At 38.7% G+C, this 21,556-nt stretch overlaps 1 protein-coding gene across 3 annotated transcripts in view; it reads right to left on the bottom strand.

Moving 5' to 3' along the window:
* The window catches only part of SPICE1 (spindle and centriole associated protein 1), a 65,441-nt gene that overhangs the window by 43,388 nt on the left and 497 nt on the right, over positions 1 to 21,556 (bottom strand). For all 3 annotated transcript variants that reach the window (XM_070369436.1, XM_070369429.1, XM_005903358.2), the window contains exons 2-3: positions 12,579 to 12,674; positions 8,544 to 8,591 (exon numbers count right to left, since the gene is read on the bottom strand). In XM_070369436.1, coding sequence (XP_070225537.1) covers positions 8,544 to 8,591; positions 12,579 to 12,674 — 144 coding nt within the window. The remainder of the gene's footprint in view (positions 1 to 8,543; positions 8,592 to 12,578; positions 12,675 to 21,556) is intronic.

Genomic DNA, 21,556 nt, shown 5'->3' on the forward strand with positions numbered 1-21,556 from the left:
TTCTTTTTATTTTTGTCTCTACTTTCACATGAGTTTGAAATTTTTCATAATACAGAATTTTAAGTCAGTTGGGCATCATTATTATCCTCAACAAACATTTAATGAGTACCTACTATGATTAAGATTCCTAGGCCCACAAAGACATATAAGATATGGCCTTTATGCATCAAAAACATTAATAATATGCCCAGAGAGATTGGACATAAACACCATGCATTAGATGGCATATACTCAATGTCTTATGTAGCTAGTAAGTACAACGCTTCAGAGGTGAAAGTAACTGTTGGGCAGCTTCAAAGAGTAAGACGTCAAACTTGCTACAAAACTCAAAGAGAGTATGGCACTAGCATAAGGATACACAGAGATCTATGGAATATAAATTTGAATCCAAAATAAACCCTCATATTTATAGACAACTGACTTTCAACAAGGGTGCCAAGACAATTCAGTGTGAAAAGAATAGTCTTTGTAATAAAAGGTGCTTAGACAACTGGATATCCATTTGCAAAAGAATGAAGCTGGACTCCTACCTCACACCTTATACAAAAATTAACTCAAAATGGATGAAACGTAAGAGCTAAAACTTTAAAACTCCTAAACAAAAGAACAGAAGTAAATATCTGTGAACCATGGCTAGACAACGATTTCTTAGATATGACCCTAAACATACAAGTGACTAAAAAAATAGATAAACTGGACTTCATAAAATTTACAACTTTTATGTTTCAAAGGATACCATCAAGAAAGTAAAAACACAACCAACAGAATGGAAGAAAACATTTGCAAATCATATATCTGATAAGAAATACCAAGAATATATAAAGAACTATTACTCAATAAAAACACAAATAATCCAATTTTACTTTTATTTTATATTTTATGTCCCTCTCTTCACTAAGCCCAGTCATAGTTGTCACATATTTCCTCTGGCAATTTTTAAATAGCTAAGGGATTTGAACAGGCATTTCTCCACAGAAGATACTACAAATGGTCAATAAGTATATATAAAGGATACTCAACATCATCAGTCATTAGGGAAATGCAAACTGAAACCACAATGAGATTCCACTGTATACCCTCTAGGTGAACTAAAACCACAAAGACGATAATGACAAATATCAGCAAGGGATGTGGAACAAATGGAACCTCCATACATGCTAATGAGAATGTAAACAGGACAGCCACTCTGGAAAATAGTTTGGCACTTCCTCAGAAAGTTAAATATAGAAATATTATATGACTCAGAATTCTACTTTCAGGTATACACTCAAGAGACTACAAGTACATGTTCACACAAAAACTAGTACATGCATATTCACAGCAGCATTATTTATAACAGTCAAAAACAAAATGAAAACAACACAAATGTCCAACGACTGATGATAAATAAAACCTGGTATGTCCATAAATGAAATGGTATTTTGCAATAAGAAGGAACAAAGTACTGATACATGCTATAATATAGATGAAACTTGAAAATATCACGCTAAAAGAAAGAAGCCAGATACAAAGGGAAACATACTATACTGCATGCATATGAAATACCCAGAATAGGCAAATCCATAGACAAAACAGATTAATTGTTGCCAGGGATTGGAGGTGCATGGCTCAGAAAGTCACTATTAATGGGTGAAGGGTTACTTTGGGGAGGGAGTGATGAAAATATTACAACATTAGAAAGTGATGATGGTTGCATCACTCTGTGAATATGCTAAAAAGCAATGAATCATACACTTTAAAAGAGCAGATTTTATGTTATGTGAATTACATCTGAATAAAGCTGTTTAAAAAATAACAAATCTGGAGGAGGAGCCAAGATGGCGGAGGAGTAGGACAGGGAGAACACTTTCTCCCCCACAAATTCATCAAAGAGCATTTAAACGTCGAGTAAATTCCACAAAACAACTTCTGAATGCCGGCAGAGGACATCAGGCACCCAGAAAAGCAATCCAACTCTTGAAAGGAGGTAGGAAAAAATATAAAAGACAAAAAAAGACAAAAAGAGGGAGGGACGGAGCTCCGTCCCGGAAGGGAGTCTTAAAAGAGAGAAGTTTCAAACACCAGGAAACCTTCTCACTGCCGAATCTGTGCCGAGCTTTGGAAGCACAGAGGGCAACGTAACAGGAAGAAAAAAAAAATAAACAATTAAAACTCAAGATTGCGAGTCCTACGGTAACTCCCAGTGGAGAAGCAGCGCAGACGCCTGCAGGCGCCATTAACAAGCGGGGCTGGGCAGGGAGGCGCAGCGCGGGCTGCATCGCTTAGAGTAAGAATCTGGCCTGAATACCCTGAGCACTATCTGAGCGAAATAATTTGGGCTAACAAACCAGACTGTGGGATATCTACTACGCGAAAAGCCAGCCCCAACCTAAGACCGCCAGGCCCGTGCACGGAACAAAGAATTGAACAGAGATAGCCGGCTGCAGACCTTCCCCCTCCGGTGATAGGCAGCCAGAGCCGGAAGGGGGCAATCACAGCCCCAGAGAGACATTATCTATAAAACTGTAAGCAGGCTTCTTTGCTAACTAAAACTTCTTGGGGGTCTGGACGGTTAACATCTGCCTAAGAAGGTGCGCCGGTTTTGCGCCCAGATAACCGAGTGGCGGGGAGGCGATAAGTCGCAGCATTGGCGCTCGCCAAACACCTCATCACTTGAGCTGCTCGGACCCAAACACAATACTCAGGCCCAACTGAGTCTGCGCCTCTGAGGACTATCCGAGTGCCTGAACCTGAGCGGCTTGGACCTGGGAGGTACATGCAACCCAGGGCCAGCCTTGGATTGTTCCCGGCGGAACAACCTAGAGCCCGAGCAGTGTGGGCAGGGAGGCTACACGCGCAGTGAGCGGGGGCAGACCCAGTGTGGCTGAGGCACTGCGAGCGCACACCAGTGTTATTTGCTTGCAGCATCCCTCCCTCCCTCCCCACAGCGCAACTGAACAAAGAGAAGAAATACAGTTCCACCCATCAGAACACTGACACAAGCTTCCCTAACCAGGAAACCTTGACAAGCCACCTGTACAAACCCACACACAGTGAGGAATAGCCACAATAAAGAGAACTCCACAAACTGCCAGAATACAGAAAGGACACCCCATACTCAGCAATTTAAACAAGATGAAGAGACAGAGGAATAGCCAGCAGATAAAGGAACAGGATAAATGCCCACCAAACCAAACAAAAGAGGAAGAGATAGGGAATCTACCTGATAAAGAATTCAATAATGATAGTGAAATTGATCCAAAATCTAGAAATTAAAATGGAATCACAGATAATAGCTTGGAGACAAGGATTGAGAAGATGCAAGAAAGGTTTAACAAGGACCTAGAAGAAATAAAAAAAGAGTCAATATACAATGAATAATGCAATAAATGAAATTAAAAACACTCTGGAGGCAACAAATAGTAGAATAACAGAGGCAGAAGATAGGATTAGTGAATTAGAAGATAGAATGGTAGAAATAAATGAATCAGAGAGAATAAAAGAAAAACGAATTAAAAGAAATGAGGACAATCTCAGAGACCTCCAGGACAATATTAAACGCTACAACATTCGAATCATAGGGGTTCCAGAAGAAGAAGACAAAAAGAAAGACCATGAGAAAATACTTGAGGAGATAATAGTGGAAAACTTCCCTAAACTGGGGAAGGAAATAATCACCCAAGTCCAAGAAACCCAGAGAATCCCAAACAGGATAAACCCAAGGCGAAACACCCCAAGACACATATTACTCAAATTAACAAAGATCAAACACAAAGAACAAATATTAAAAGCAGCAAGGGAAAAACAACAAATAACACACAAGGGAATTCCCATAAGGATAACAGCTGATCTTTCAATAGAAACTCTTCAAGCCAGGAGGGAATGGCAAGACATACTTAAAATGATGAAAGAAAATAACCTACAGCCCAGATTATTGTACCCAGCAAGGATTTCATTCAAGTATGAAGGAGAAATCAAAAGCTTCTCAGATAAGCAAAAGCTGAGAGAATTCTGCACCACCAAACCAGCTCTACAACAAATACTAAAGGATATTCTCTAGACAGGAAACACAAAAATGGTGTATAAATTCAACCCCAAACAATAAAGTAAATGGCAACGGATCATACTTATCAGTAATTACCTTAAACGTAAATGGGTTGAATGCCCCAACTAAAAGACAAAGACTGGCTGAATGGATACAAAAACAAGACCCTACATATGTTGTCTACAGGAGACCCACCTCAAAACAGGGGACACATACAGACTGAAAGTGAAGGGCTGGAAAAAGATTTTCCATGCAAATAGGGACCAAAAGAAAGCAGGAGTAGCAATACTCATATCAGATAAAATAGACTTTAAAACAAAGGCTGTGAAAAGAGACAAAGAAGGTCACTACATAATGATCAAAGGATCAATCCAAGAAGAAGATATAACAATTATAAATATATATGCACCCAACATGGGAGCACCGCAGTATGTAAGACAAATGCTAACAAGTATGAAAGGAGAAATTAACAATAACACAATAATAGTGGGAGACTTTAATACCCCACTCACACCTATGGATAGATCAACTAAACAGAAAATTAATAAGGAAACACAAACTTTAAACGATACAATAGACCAGTTAGACCTAATTGATATCTATAGGACATTTCATCCCAAAACAATGAATTTCACCTTTTTCTCAAGCGCACATGGAACCTTCTCCAGGATAGATCACATCCTGGGCCATAAAGCTAGCCTTGGTAAATTCAAAAAAATAGAAATCATTCCAAGCATCTTTTTCTGACCACAATGCAGTAAGATTAGATCTCAATTACAGGAGAAAAACTATTAAAAATTCCAACATATGGAGGCTGAACAACACGCTGCTGAATAACAAACAAATCACAGAAGAAATCAAAAAGAAATCAAAATTTGCATAGAAACGAATGAAAATGAAAACACAACAACCCAAAACCTGTGGGACACAGTAAAAGCAGTCCTAAGGGGAAAGTTCATAGCAATACAGGCACACCTCAAGAAACAAGAAAAAGTCAAATAAATAACCTAACTCTACACCTCAAACAACTAGAAAAGGAAGAAATGAAGAACCCAGGGTTAGTAGAAGGAAAGAAATCTTAAAAATTAGAGCAGAAATAAATGCAAAAGAAACAAAAGAGACCATAGCAAAAATCAACAAAGCCAAAAGCTGGTTCTTTGAAAGGATAAATAAAATTGACAAACCATTAGCCAGACTCATCAAGAAACAAAGGGAGAAAAATCAAATCAATAAAATTAGAAATGACAGTGGAGAGATCACAACAGACAACATAGAAATACAAAGGATCATAAGAGACTATTATCAACAATTATATGCCAATAAAATGGACAACGAGGAAGAAATGGACAAATTCTTAGAAAAGTACAACTTTCCAAAACTCGACCAGGAAGAAATAGAAAACCTTAACAGACCCATCACAAGCATGGAAATTGAAACTGAAATCAAAAATCTTCCAGCAAACAAAAGCCCAGGTCCAGACGGCTTCACAGCTGAATTCTACCAAAAATTTAGAGAAGAGCTAACACCTATCCTGCTCAAACTCTTCCAGAAAATTGCAGAGGAAGGTAAACTTCCAAACTCATTCTATGAGGCCACCATCACCCTAATACCAAAACCTGACAAAGATGCCACAAAAAAAAAAAAACTATAGGCCAATATCACTGATGAACATAGATGCAAAAATCCTAAACAAAATTCTAGCAATCAGAATCCAACAACACATTAAAAAGATCATACACCATGACCAAAGTGGGCTTTATCCCAGGGATGCAAGGATTCTTCAATATCCGCAAATCAATCAATGTAATACACCACATTAACAAATTGAAAACAAAAACCATATGATTATCTCAATAGATGCAGAGAAAGCCTTTGACAAAATTCAACACCCATTTATGATAAAAACTCTCCAGAAAGCAGGAATAGAAGGAACATACCTCAACATAATAAAAGCTATATATGACAAACCCACAGCAAACATTATCCTCAATGGTGAAAAATTGAAAGCATTTCCTCTAAAGTCAGGAACAAAACAAGGGTGCCCACTTTCACCATTACTATTCAACATAGTTTTGGAAGTTTTGGCTACAGCAATCAGAGCAGAAAAAGAAATAAAAGGAATCCAAATTGGAAAAGAAGAAATAAAACTCTCACTATTTGCAGATGACATGACCCTCTACATAGAAAACCCTAAAGACTCCACCAGAAAATTACTAGAACTAATCAATGATTATAGTAAAGTTGCAGGATATAAAATCAACACACAGAAATCCCTTGCATTCCTATACACTAATAATGAGAAAACAGAAAGAGAAATTAAGGAAACAATTCCATTCACCATTGCAACGAAGAGAATAAAATACTTAGGAATATATCTATCTAAAGAAACTAAAGACCTATATATAGAAAACTATAAAACACTGGTGAAAGAAATCAAAGAGGACACTAATAGATGGAGAAATATACCATGTTCATGGATTGGAAGAATCAATATAGTGAAAATGAGTATACTACCCAAAGCAATTTATAGATTCAATGCAATCCCTATCAAGCTACCAACAGTATTCTTCACAGAGCTAGAACAAATAATTTCACAATTTGTATGGAAATACAAAAACCTCGAATAGCCAAAGCGATCTTGAGAAAGAAAAAATGGAACTGGAGGAATCAACCTACCTGACTTCAGGCTCTACTACAAAGCCACAGTTATCAAGACAGTATGGTACTGGCACAAAGACAGAAATATAGATCAATGGAACAAAATAGAAAGCCCAGAGATAAATCCACGCACATATGGACACCTTATCTTTGACAAAGGAGGCAAGAATATACAGTGGATTAAAGACAATCTCTTTAACAAGTGGTGCTGGGAAATCTGGTCAACCACTTGTAAAAGAATGAAACTAGAACACTTTCTAACACCATATACAAAAATAAACTCAAAATGGATTAAAGATCTCAACATAAGACCAGAAACTATAAAACTCCTAGAGGAGAACATAGGCAAAACACTCTCTGACATACATCACAGCAGGATCCTCTATGACCCACCTCCCAGAATATTGGAAATAAAAGCAAAAATAAACAAATGGGACCTAATTAAACTTAAAAGCTTCTGCACATCAAAGGAAACTATTAGCAAGGTGAAAAGACAGCCTTCAGAATGGGAGAAAATAATAGCAAATGAAGCAACCGACAAACAACTAATCTCAAAATATACAAGCAACTCCTACAGCTCAACTCCAGAAAATAAATGACCCAATCAAAAATGGGCCAAAGATCTAAATAGACATTTCTCCAAAGAAGACATACAGATGGCTAACAAACACTTGAAAAGATGTTCAACATCACTTTATCAGAGAAATGCAAATCAAAACCACTATGAGGTACCATTTCACACCAGTCAGAATGGCTGTGATCCAAAAGTCTACAAATAATAAATGCTGGAGAGGGTGTGGAGAAAAGGGAACCCTCTTACACTGTTGGTGGGAATGCAAATTAGTACAGCCACTATGGAGAACAGTGTGGAGATTCCTTAAAAAACTGGAAATAGACCTGCCTTATGATCCAGCAATCCCACTGCTGGGCATACACACTGAGGAAACCAGAAGGGAAAGAGACACGTGTACCCCAATGTTCATCGCAGCACTGTTTATAATAGCCAGGACATGGAAGCAACATAGATGTCCATCAGCAGATGAATGGATAAGAAAGCTGTGGTACATATACACAATGGAGTATTACTCAGCCATTAAAAAGAATACATTTGAATCAGTTCTAATGAGGTGGATGAAACTGGAGACTATTATACAGAGTGAAGTAAGCCAGAAGGAAAAACATAAATACAGTATACTAACGCATGTATATGGAATTTAGAAAGATGGTAATGATAACCCTGTGTACGAGACAGCAAAAGAGACACTGATGTATAGAACAGTCTTATGGACTCTGTGGGAGAGGGTGGGAAGATTTGGGAGAATGTCATTGAAACATGTGAAATGTCATAAAAAAAAAAAAAAAAAATAACAAATCTATAGTAGAAACTTTTTTAAAGTAAAACCTGAACTAAGATAAAGAAGCAAAGTAAGATTTGAACAGAAGGAGAAGAAAGTAGGGAACCCATACCAAATAAATAGAATAGCATGACCTGGGGCTCAAATGTGGAGATATACATGGCACATTCAAGGAATAAATTATTATGTATGTTTGCATGTGGAAGTAATGGTGAATAATGTTTGTATATCTACAGATAGGAAAAGACGATAAATGTGGACAGGACAATATTGGACTTAGAGAGATATAAAGTGTAAACTGAACCTATCTAATGAAATTCTAATACATGCTAATTATTATTCATAAAATAAGGAAGCCAAGGACATACACTTTTTGATTTTATATAGACATAAGTAAGATTAAAAATAACTGAACAACTTGTAAGATGCTTTCTATTCTGTGGGTTAAAAACCAAGTATCAAGTAAGACACTGAACAAATGACTTAACTTTCCATAGTAAACTTACCAGATCTTCAGGAGTTGCCCGATGAACTGTCAGATCAGTCACAGTGTTCTGCAAAAAAAAAAAAAAGATGAACTTTCCTTAAAAAGCGAAAGGTTTCTTACAAAATAGTACTACATGCTGGATTTTAATGGCTGAAAACAGATTCAAAGTCCTGAGACCAAAGAGTCTTTGAGAATTAAATTCTCAACTTAGAGATTAACTTGGATTACTTTTAGTTGTCTTAAAGAAAATAACAGACTATTAAGTGTTTCATAGAAATTAAGCACTAAATTCAACAAGCAGGCATACACCATATTAAAACGAAAAATAAAACAGGGTAGAATGTAATTCAAAATGGGTTAGTTTAACTAAAGTTATAGTTTTCAAACTATATTCCATTGAACGAGGCAACACTAAAGATTCCTAAAAGATAAAGTGTGTTCAAGAGAGGTTCAATTTGTGTACATGCCAACACTTTCAGCATAGATCCTATCATAACAAGAGATGAATTTTGAGGGTACTGTGTAACTTCATAAGTTATGAAAGGACAGAGAGGCCTGGCATGCTGCAGTCCATGGGGTGGCAAAGAGTCAGACACAATTTAGCAAATGAACAACATAACTTCATAAAATATGAAAGCAGTCATTCAGGTAAAAAGGCAACAAAACAACATGGCAAGGCTTGCACACTGCACAATTTCAGGAGGCTCCATCAAAGGCCATGCAAACAGTGCCCCTTGGCATTGTGCAGTGCACGGCCTGCACAGCTCCAAGTAGCAGCCCCACAATCTGGCCCTTTCCAAAATGACTTCAGTCATTGTGTTTGGTAAGGCAGGAAACAAAGCAACGTAGAGTTTTAATTCCAAGAGAAATATAGAGAACTGGGTCTAGTGAAAAACTTCTGATATACTCTAAGACCTTACTTTTGGGCCACAGGTAATATTTAGCTCAAGTCTTTTATATACTAAAGCCATTATCCTTTTATATTGATTTAGCAAAATACAAGGTACAATGATAAGATCATGAGAATTATTTTTAATAACTGTAATAAAAATTCAGGTATATAGTGAAAGCCTCTTGATGAAAGTGAAAGAGGAGAGTGAAAAAGTTGGCTTAAAGCTCATCATTCAGAAAATGAAGATCATGGCATCCAGTTCCATTACTTCATGGCAAATAAATGGGGAAACAGTGGACACAGTTTTTCTGGGCTCCAAAATCACTGCAGATGGTGACTGCAGCCATGAAATTAAAAAACGCTTACTCAAGCGCTTACTCCTTGGAAGGAAAGTTATGACCAACCTAGATAGCATATTCAAAAGCAGAGACATTACTTTGCCAACAAAGGTCCATCTAGTCAAGGCTATGATTTTTCCCGTGGTCATGTATGGATGTGAGAGTTGACTGTGAAGAAAGCTGAGCACCGAAGAATTGCTGCTTTTGAACTATGGTGTTGGAGAAGACTCTTGAGAGTCCCTTGGACTGCAAGAAGTCCAACCAGTCCATCCTAAAGGAGATCAGTCCTGGGTGTTCATTGGAAGGACTGATGCTAAAGCTGAAACTCCAATACTTTGGCCACCTCATGTGAAGAGCTGACTCATTGGAAAAGACTCTGATGCTGGGAGGGATTGGGGGCAGGAGGAAAAGGGGACGACAGAAGATGAGATGGTTGAATGGCATCACCAACTCGATTGACATGAGTTTGAGTTAACTCCGGGAGTTGGTGATAGACAGGGAGGCCTGGCATGCTGCGATTCATGGGGTCGCAAAGAGTCGGACATGACTGAGCGACTGAACTGAACTGAACTGAACTGAACTGAGTGGTATGCTTAGAATTATTTTTATGGGAGAAAATATAATTTCATTAATACTACTATTGCTTAAAACTACAGTTGACTCTTGAACAGTGTAGGGTTTTTTTTTATTTTTAATTGGAAGATAATCGCTTTACAATGTTTTGTTGGTTTTTGCCATTTATCAAAATAAATCAGCCACAGGAATACATATGTCTCCTTCCTCTTGAACCTCCCACCTACCTCCCACCCACTCCTACCTCTCTAGGTTGTCACAGAGCACCAGGCTGAGCTCCTTTTGTCATACAGCAACTTCCCACTGGCGGTCTATTTTACATGTGGTAATGCGTATATTTCAATGCTCCTCTCTCAGTTTGTCCCACCCTCTCCTTCCCCCACTGTGTCCACAAGTCCATTCTCTGTCTGCATCTCTACTGCTGCCCTACAAGTGGGTTCATCAGTACCATTTTTCTAGATTTTATATATATGTGTTAATATACGGTATTTGTTTTTCTCTTTCTTACTTCACTCTATGTAACAGGCTCTAGGTTCATCCACCTCACTAGAAATGACTCAAACTCATTCCTTTTTTATGGCTGAATAATATTCCATTGTATATATGTGAACAATGTGAGTTTCAACTATACAGGTCCACTTATAAATGTGGATTTTTTTTTCAATAAATACATACTAAAGTGCTACAAGATCCACATTTGGTTGCATCCATGGATGTAGAACTACAGATCTGGACAGCCAACTGTAACATTAGATGTGGATTTCCAACTGTGCGCAGGGTCAGTGCCCTTAACCCCATGTTGTTCAAGGATCAACAGTATTTTCTTCTGAAATTGCCTTTAAATCAAATTTACAAGCTATTTCAGAAAACGTCTCAATATTTTCATCACAACAGTTTTATTCAGTTCATCTCTCCTCTCTCATTTACCATTCACACCCGAAAGACCCATAACTACTTTCAAGTTTAGTCTACCTTCAAAAAACAAAGTTTCTTTCAGCACTAGAGATAATACAAAGTAAATGAGGAAGGTTCTGAATGTAATTTCAAATGATGGCTTTTAATTATACTTTGAGCAACAGCAGCATATCAAATTGGAACTTCCCAAAGTAACCACTCTGAAGGGGACAGCTTTACATTATCTATGCTATTTTTTTCTTTTAAATCAGTTTCATTACCTTAGAGTCACATCCTTCTACTATTTTACAACCAGATGACAACAAAGCAATCTAAACAAAGAGAAATCCATCTCTCCCACTTTCTAAGGCTGTCAGTTTTCCCAGCAGATGTGGCTAGAGTGATTGGCTACAACCCAGAATATTCTAATTCCAAAAGAATCCCTAAGATGCATACTAGTCCCTGACCAGTCACTCTCCACAACAGAAAGTAAAGGCACCTAAAGTCTCATGTCTAAATCAAAGAACCAGGCTCCAAAAGAGAAAATCCCCTTGATAAAACCACATGGTACTCAGGATAGGAGTCAGGGATCATGCCTCAGGTACCTGAGGCTTGTCTTGTATCTTATGAGAACCTTTGTACTGAAACTGACCAGTCTCTGGAAGTGAACAAAAAACAATTTGATAATAGAGCAAGGACTACCCACTTTTTTCCGTCAAAAATATCAATCCTATGATTACGGTATCACAGGTTGCTATGGGCAAATCTAAAATATGTTCCAAAAAATTTCACACTTCAGGCTAACTAGAGTTGCCTTAAAACAGTGATACAAGTTAGCTAAGAGTTGCCTTAAAGCAGTGATTTCTCAAAGTGGAGGCAGGGGGACTTTTTAAAAAACACACTCCCCACTCCTTTAAGATTTCAGTTCTTCAAAGGAGGTGGAAGTTATAGCCTCAACATATGTATTCTTTAAAAACTCCCCAAAGGCATTTGCTCTTCCCTCTAAGACCTAGGCTATCACGTGCCCAGAAACACAGTCCACTGTATTGCATGCTAACCCCATTCAGAGAACCATCCTGAGGGCCTAGGGTGATGTCATCATGTCTGTTCCTTCCATGTAATGTTATGTGTGTGAGTCATTCAGTCGTGTCTGACTCTTGTGACCCCATGGACTGCAGCCCACCAGACTCCTCTGTCCATGGAATTCTCCAGGCAAGAATACTGGAGTGGATTGCCATTTCCTTCTCCAGGGGATCTTCCCAACCCAGGGATAGAACCCGCGTCTCCCGCACTGCAGGCAGACTCTTTACCAACTGAGCCACCAGGGAAAACCGCATATTATTCTTCCTAGACTTACATCCCATTCTTGCTTCACAGATGTCTTCTTCTTTACTTTCAGTGTTTTCCTTCCTCCTCCACGGGGACCATAACGGTTCACTCGGACAAAGGACATCTAGGAGTAATAATCATATCAATTTTTTTAAATACATGAAAAACTAATAATTAATCATCACCAAAGAGGGAAAATTATATCTAGGAAAATAAATTTTAAAATATCAGAAGACATATTTAAGCATAATGAAAGGAACAGGCTACCAAAAGACTTGGCTCATTCCCTTCACAGTTATTAGAATGGTGACACTGATAACTATGATAAAAGTCATATATGTTATGTTATCATATGATGACTATGATAACAAACTAAATACATGTGACTAATAAAGAACTCCAGGAATGTAGCTGTTACGATCTAAAGCAGAGATTTAGAACAACAGTCATAAGCTTTGTCACCCATTACACAAATTCTCAATGAATAAACGAAATGTCGGTTCCACGTGAACAATATGAATGTAGGAGAAAGAGAGCAAGAGATAGCTGGGGTTCGTTTTGAAGCATCTAACACTCAAAATCACTACTAGACACATGTGTATTTACCTTAAAATAAAGGTGGCTAAATTTTAGAGAATGAGTGAGTTATGATACCATCTCTAGTACATTTTTCACATAATACTAAATGGGTGTCATTATTGATACTAAGCTAGAATCTGAAAATTGCCAACAGTTGCTTGCCACTCTTAAAATAGCAATGCTAAGGGCACTAGACTAAACATTATACAAAATTAGAAAAAGACTCACACTGCCTGAACACTAGGATTGGAGAACACATACACGATTTTTAAAAAGCAACACATATACATGACTCCTATCCCAGAACTTCTTTACACACCTGAAAAATTACAAAACTTTTCAGCTGACCCCCTTACTCCAAATAATCCTAAAACACAGACTCGAATATTTTTCTTAAAGACCTCTTTTTTAAAAAATCATTTAGTCTACTGTGATAAAGATGACTAAATGCAAGTATTTCTCCAGAGTTGGCCCATACTGTTAGCAACCACATTCACTTTTTTAAAAAAAATGGGGTACAGTTGCTTTACAAAGCTGCACAAAGAAGTGCATTAGCTACATATATACATATATCCCGTCAATTCACTCTTTAAACACGATATCTATTTTCAGAGTGTACAATCCAGCAAAGGAGATGAATCACATACAAGTTAGAGAAAAACATCAAGTGTTATCACAGTGATAGTGATCATGGTGATGATGCTGACAGTGGTGGTGGCAACAATGATGGAATTAGCTGCTGACTCCTTTCTTAAGCTAGGGGGTATTCTAAAGTGTTTACATGTATCATAGCCTTTAATCCTAACACTAATCCCATTAAGTATTTTCTCATTTTACAGATGAGAAAACTAAGAGACAAAGAGTTAATTGACTATGAAGGTCACACAGTAAATGTCAGAGCCATAAATGTCATTTTAAAAGGTATGGAATGGAACAGAACCAAGAGACCTAAACAAAACTATACTCTATGGTCAGTTTATATTCAACAAGAGTGCCAAGAATCAATTCAATGAGAAAAGAACAGTCTTTTTAATTAATAGTACTGGGACAACTGGATATTTATATGAAAAAGAATGAAGTAAGACTGCCTACCTCACAACAAGCATAAAAACTAACTTAAAATGAATCACAGACTTAAGTGTAAGAGCAAAAAGTATAAAATTTCTAGAAAAATAACATAAGCATGAAAAGTGAAAGTGAAAGTAAAGTCACTCAGTCTTGTCTGACTCTTTTCGACCCCACAGACTGTAGCCTACCAGGCTCCTCTGCCCATGGGATTCTCCAGGCAAGAGTACTGGAGTGGGTTGCCATTTCCTTCTCCAGAGGATCTTCCCAACCCAGGGATCGAACCCGAGTCTCCCGCATTGTAGGTAGACACTTTACCATCTGAGCCACCAGGGAAGCCCTAACATAAGCATAAATCTTCATAAACCTTGGATGAAGCAATGGCTTCTCAGAAATGACACTAAAAACACAAGCAACCAAAGAAAAAATAAACTGGACTCCACCAAAACCAAAAACTTTTGTGCTCCAAAGGACACAATCAAGAAAGTGAAAAGACAACCAAAAGAATGGGAGAAAACATTTGCAAATCATACATCTAATGAGTAACTTGTGGACTGGGAAGATCCCCTGGAGAAGGGAATGGCAACCCACTCCAATATTCTTGCCCAGGAAATCCCACAGACAGAGGAGCCTGACTGGTTTCAGTTCCTGAGGTTGCAAAGAGTCGGACACAATTTTAGCGACTAATTCAGAATACATAAAGAACTCAAAACTCAACAACAAAAAAATCCAATTTTAAAATGGCTAAGGGATTTGACTAGATATTCTCCAAAGAACATACTACAGATGGCCAATAAACATGCCCAAAGATGTTTAAGATCACCAGTCATTAAATACAAATCAAAACCATGAGATACTTACTACCTCACACCCACCAAGATAGTTATAATCAAAAGATGTAAATAACAAGTTTTGACAAGAATATGCAGAAACTGCAATTCCCATATATCGCTAGTGGGAATGTAAAATGGTATAGCCACTGTGGATCATAGTTTGGCAATTCCTAAAAATGTTAAAAGACAGTTATCACATGACTCAGCAATTTAACTCCTAGCTACATACCCAAAAGAACTGAAAACTTATGTCCACACAAAAACTTGTACGTATATATAACAACATTATTCTTAATAGACAAAAAGTGGAAACATCCCAAATATCCACTAACTGAAGAAGGGATAAATAAAATATTGTGTATCCATACTATTTAATATCAATTAGCAATAATAAGGCATGAACTACTGATACATGCTACAACTTGGCTATGCAAGAGAAAGAAACCAATATATGACCAAAGGTCACATATTATATGATTCCATTTACATGAAATGTTCAGGATAAGCAAGTCCATAGAGACATATGATAGATTGGTGGTTGGGAGGGTCTGGTGGGAAAGGAAATAGAGTGACTGCTAATGGATATGGGGTTTCTTTTGGCAGGGATGAAAATGTCCTGGAATTAGTTGTGATGGTTTCAAAACTCCTATCAATGTACTAAAAAAACTTAAGCTGTAGATTTTAAAGGGCTAAATTTTATGGTATGTGACATATCTCAATAAAGCTGCTATAAAATATATGGAAAACATCTAATAGTTGTTCAAAAATGGTTTCTAATGTATTTTACTCTTTAGCCACGGAGATCTTCAATTTACTCAGCAAAAACAAAGAGGAATCACAAAACGTCAGTAATCTATATGATGAACTATGTACTCATTAAAATTATATTATGAAGAATGTAGGGAAATACATAGAAAGTTCAGTGTGAAAACTAGAATACAGAAACACATACAGTATATTCTCAATGATGTTAATATACATACATTATTAATAAAGCACTTGACTGCAAGGAGATCAAACCAGTCAATCCTAAAGGAAATCAGTCCTGAATATTCATTAGGGCTGATGCTGAAGCTGAAACTCCAATACTTTGGCCACCTGATGCAAAGAACTGACTCATTGGAAAAGACCCTGATGCTGGGAAAGATTGAAGGCAGGAGAAGAAGGAGACAACAGAGGATGAGATGCTTGGATGATATCACCAACTCAATGGACAGGAGTTTGAGTAAGCTCCAGGAGTTGGTGATAGACAGGGAAGCTGAGTCAAACACAACTGAGTGACTAAACTGTGCTAAACAATTCACATTTAATCCCACAACCCAATGAGAGTAGTGCCCTAAGATACACTAGAGCTCAGTAGCTAAGAGTATAGTATAAAACCAGACTGTGTGGGTTCACATCCCAGCTTTGCCACTAGCTGTAAATGCATAGGAGAAGGCAATGGCACCCCACTCCAGTACTCTTGCCTGGAAAATCCCATGGGCGAAGGAGCCTGGTAAGCTGCAGTCCACGGGGTCGCTAAGAGTCGGACGTGACTGAGCGACTTCACTTTCACTTTTCACTTTCATGCATTGGAGACGGCAATGGCAACCCACTCCAGTGTTCTTGCCTGGAGAATCCCATGGACGGGGGAGCCTGGTGGGCTGCCGTCTATGGGGTCGCAAAGAGTCGGACACGACTGAAGCGACTTAGCAGCAGCGGTAGCAGTAAATGCATAAGGTGCTTAGAACCCCTGCCTAGAACATACTGAGTTCTATTTAAGGATTAATGATGATGATGTCAGCAACAATGATTAACCCCCTTGGCCCAACGAGAAAAGCAGGGCTTTTGAGATATTACTCAAAGGCACACATAATAATGGACAGAACTGGGAGCTGACACTCAAAAGTGAAAGTGAAGTCGCTCAGTCGTGTCCGACTCTTTGGGACCCCATGGACGGTAACCTACCAAGCTCCGCGGTCCATGGGATTTTCTAGGCAAGAATACTGGAGTGGGCTGCCATTTCCTTCTCCAGGGGATCTTCCCAACCAGATCTAGTTATAATGATGTACCTTTTAGAAAACATTACTAAAATTGAGTTATCTCTGGTTGGCTCCGTATTTTCTAAGCTTTCTACAATGAACCTATGTTACTCTTAAAATAATTTATTTCAAGTTATATTATTTAAAATACTATATTTATTCAGAGACTGAAATTCCACCAGAATCAATTCTGAAAAACCATCCCTGAATCTGAAGTATACAAAGGTTTATGAGCAATCAAAGGGTCCGTATACTTGTTTCTTTAGATGGTGAGGCTGTCGATATAATATCAAAAATTGAGTATTTTTTATCATAGCTATTGTACACTAATGGTGACTTCTGATGGTCACCATTGGATACAACATATCTAAATATAAGAGCTTTTCTTAGGCAAAGAGATATAGAAATTAATATAAGTAATAGATTAAATGCCTGAGTATTAGTTGTATAAAAGCGAACAGTTAAACAATTTTAGCATAAGAAAATGTTACATCCAAAGAAACCATATTCAGGTAACAAACAACAACAGTGGCAAATGAAGGTAGTATATGCTATGGTCTGGATGTGTTTCCCCAGGATTCATATGTTGAATCCTAGCCCCTAAAGGTGTAAAGAGGTGGGGCCTTTGGGAAGTAGGGCCTTTGGGAGGCAGAGCCCTCAAGACTGGGATTAGTGCTCTTAGAAAAGAGACTTCTATAAGTTACTCTTGTATTTCCATGTTTATCTTTGAAAATTTCAAATATGTTTTGTTATACACAGAATTACATATTTGGATCACCTTTGAGCATAGTCCCAAAGTCTAGAATATTCCTACTGCAAATAAACAAATAAGTATCTTAATAAATGTCTATGCAACTAAAAAAAAGTTCTCCAAAGAAATCCTTAGTCCCTTACACCTTGTGAGGATACAGCAAGAAGGGGCTTGCTATGAATCACGAAGAGGACCCTCACCAGAATATGACCATTCTCACACCTTGATCTTGGACTTCCCAGACTCCAGAACTATGCAAAATAAATTCCTGTTATTTATAAGCTACTCAGTTGCCAACATTTTGTTAGAGCAGTCTGAATGGACTAAGACAGTATATACTATTGCCTTTTTTTTCCACTTCAATTTAGCCTAGCAAAGCAGGCTGTGATCATTCTAACATGACTCCCAATGAGTTGTGTGCCTGCTTGGTCGCTAGTCATATCCAACTCTTTGCAACCCCGTGGACTGTGGCCTGCCAGGCTCCTCTGTCCATGGAATTTTCCAGGCAAGAAAACTGAAGTGGGTTGCCGTTTCCTCCTCCTGACCCAGGGATTGAACCCGCGTCTCCTGTGTTCCTGAATTAGGGGGCAGATTCTTTACCGCTGCACCACCTGGGAAGCCCCAACGAATTGTCCATTCTACAATCCCTTCCCCATGAGTTTGGGCAAGACCTGTGACTAGCTATTTCAGTCTGTTTTGCTTTTCCCCCTGTGACTTGTTTTATCCAACAAAATAAGGCAAATGTGGACATGTCATCCTGTGATTATATTATGTTATAAAAGTGTCTCTCCTAGGAAAATAGAACAGAAGAAATCTCTCCTGCTGGCCCTGAAGAAGCAACCTGCCATGCTGTGACACTCAATGAAAAAGGCATGTGTCAAGGAACTCCGAGAGCTGTGGGCAGCCTCCAGCAGAAAGTTGGTCAGAAGCTGAGAACTCACACAGCCCCAGAGAAATGAATCTGCCAACCTAAGGAAATGAGCCTAGAGCAGATTTTTCCCAAGTTGAGCCTCCAAATGTGAATGCAGACTCCAACACTTTAATCACAGTACCCAGCTAAGCTATGGATACTGTGAGATAATATATGTGTGCTGTTTTAAACCACTAAGCTTGTGATAATTTGCTATACAGCATAGAAAATGTACATAAACGTGTATGGATATAACAGTTGGACCATAAAGAAAGCTGAGCACTGAAGAATTGCTGCTTTCAAACTGTGGTGCTGGAAAAGACTCTTGAGCAAAGAGATCAAACCAGTCAATCTGAAAGAAAATCAACCCTGAATATTCACTGGAAGGACTATGCTGAAGCTCCAATATTTTAGCCACCTGATGTGAAGAGCCAACTCACTGGAAAAGACCTTGATGCTGGGAAAGATTGAGGGCAGGAGGAGAAGGTGGGTAACAGAGGATGAGATGGTTGGAAGGCATCATCGATTCAATGGACATGAGTTTGAGCAAACTCTGGGAGATAGTGAAGGACAGGGAAGCCTAGCATGCTGCAGTCCATGGGGTCATAAAGAATCAGACATGACTGAGCAACTGAAAAACGAACAACAGAAAATGAAAGCACTGGCCAACTCTAAAATCCAGCCTGTGAATGGTTAAGTTCACCACAGTATAACAAAGCTGCTGTCCCACCTCTGACTTTCCCTTCACCAACCAACTTCATGAAGGAGAAGCCTGTTTCAGCACTTGGATTTACTAAGCTCCAGTTCACTTCAAACTTTTACAACACAGGAACTACTTATGTGCTGAAAAGTGTTCTCTTGAACATCACCAATAATTGACCAAGGATCAGACTTTGTGGTCTAAGAAAGGGATTCTGTGCCACTTACAGGTACCAGGTATCATAAGGGAGCTGTAGTTCACATGCTGAAATGTGAAACTACAGAGATAGACTAATGGTTTACAGGGCTAACAAGTCAAATAATAAAATTAACATAGAAATTAATTAAAATTAGCATAGAAAATCTGGGTTGCATTTCTTTGGAGAAAATCTAAAAACTAATAGCTTCCTAGTTGCTAAAATTATTGGTCCCTATTTCTCTAGCCTATTGGTTTCCTATTTCTCTGGCCCTTTCCATCTCTACAGACACCCACTCCTGGAACCTTGCCCCTCTTTTAGCTTCCATGACACACTTCCTCCTGCTTTCTCTCCTGTTCTTTTCTCTTTTTCTTCACGGGCTCTGTAGGACCTCCTCACATTCTATGTAATCAAGGATCTTCACTCAGTTCTATGCCAGTCTTCTCTTCCTTCCATCAGACACCCTCTCTCTATGTCCAAGAATTGTTTTTGAGAGTCTGTACATGCCAGGCTCTGGCTGGACACTGGAGACACAATAATAAATGAGTTTAATATGGTGTCAGTTGTCATAGAGCATACTTTCTAGATCACCAAAGGGGAGTTCATATCTTCCCTCAGCGATCTCACCAACCTATCAGTGCACTGGGCACACAAATGCACTGTGAAAATGAGTGTCAAATCAGAGTCATACCTTTCCTCAAACCCCTAATGCTTGTTTCTAACCTGGCTTCTGCGCACATCTCCCAAATATCTCAAATACAGTATGGCCAATATACAGCTCCCTACCAATCTCTAGTTCTTGATATATAACTGGCTTGGTCAGTAAATGTTGCTGAATAATGCTGAACTACAGAATTACCATCCTACTAGTTGCTCCAGTTTAAAACCTTAGCATCACCTTCTTGTCTCAAAGCCAATCAGATACCAGAATCTATTCATTCTTTCCCTCCAGTATCTCTCTCATGTCCCCTCTTCTTCATCTCTACCATGAATGCATTTTACAGGTTCTCATTATTTCTAATGGATTTTCCTTTCACACATTCTCTCACCCACTTCATCATCCATCTATTATTCCAACAAGTATTTTGAAAGCACCTGCCAAGAGCCAGGCAACAGAGACAGAGGAAGTAGAATAACTGTGGACCCTCACAGAACTTAGCGTGTCAGACCACAAAATGAGCAGTTGCAATAAAAGGCTAATGTTGGAAGGATATTCAGTATCAAAGAAATACCTAACTTACTGTAAATAGTGAGAAAAGGCCACCTCCTCCAACTCCCCTAAAAATGTTTAAGCTGAGAGCAGAACTATGAATAAAAGTTAGAAATGGGGGAAAGAATGCTCCAGGTTGGGGGCGGGGGAGTGCATTTACAAAGGGTTCCAGAGGTTCTACTTGACTAACAAATATTTGAGAGGGTTAGAAAGAGGACAAAGAGAAAGGCAGAGGCCAGAACATGGCCCTGAGCACCACAGCAATTTGAACACTATCCTAAAGACATACAAGAAACACTGAAAGGTTTTAAGCAGGGTCAATTATGATGGGATTTAGCCAACCCACTCTGGCTAGTGGAAAACTGATCAAAGGGAAACAAGACCTCTTTTCGAACACTATCCCTCCAATCATTCCTACCCAGATATACAGATAGAGTTTAGCTCTCCACACTTCACTTCCTGCCTCAAAAGATTTTAACAGCTCTCCCCTGCAGAGAGGAATCCAACTCACCTTGGCACTCAGGCCCTTTCCTCGCTCCGGGTGGCCTGGCTGACTTTTCCTTGCAGTCTTTTCTCCTCTCACATCTCCCACACATCCTAAAACAAAGCTCTCGTCTTCGCATACAGTCCCAGCCTCTCCTTATGCTCAGCTTGGAACACCTGTCCCACTTGCACTCCCTTTCCACGGGGTTAACTCTCACTCACTCTTCAGAACACATTCAGGGGGACCCTCCTGAGAAA

The sequence above is a fragment of the Bos mutus genome, chromosome 1 (assembly GCF_027580195.1).
Source record: "Bos mutus isolate GX-2022 chromosome 1, NWIPB_WYAK_1.1, whole genome shotgun sequence".
In the NCBI taxonomy this organism is placed as follows: Eukaryota; Metazoa; Chordata; class Mammalia; order Artiodactyla; family Bovidae; genus Bos; species Bos mutus.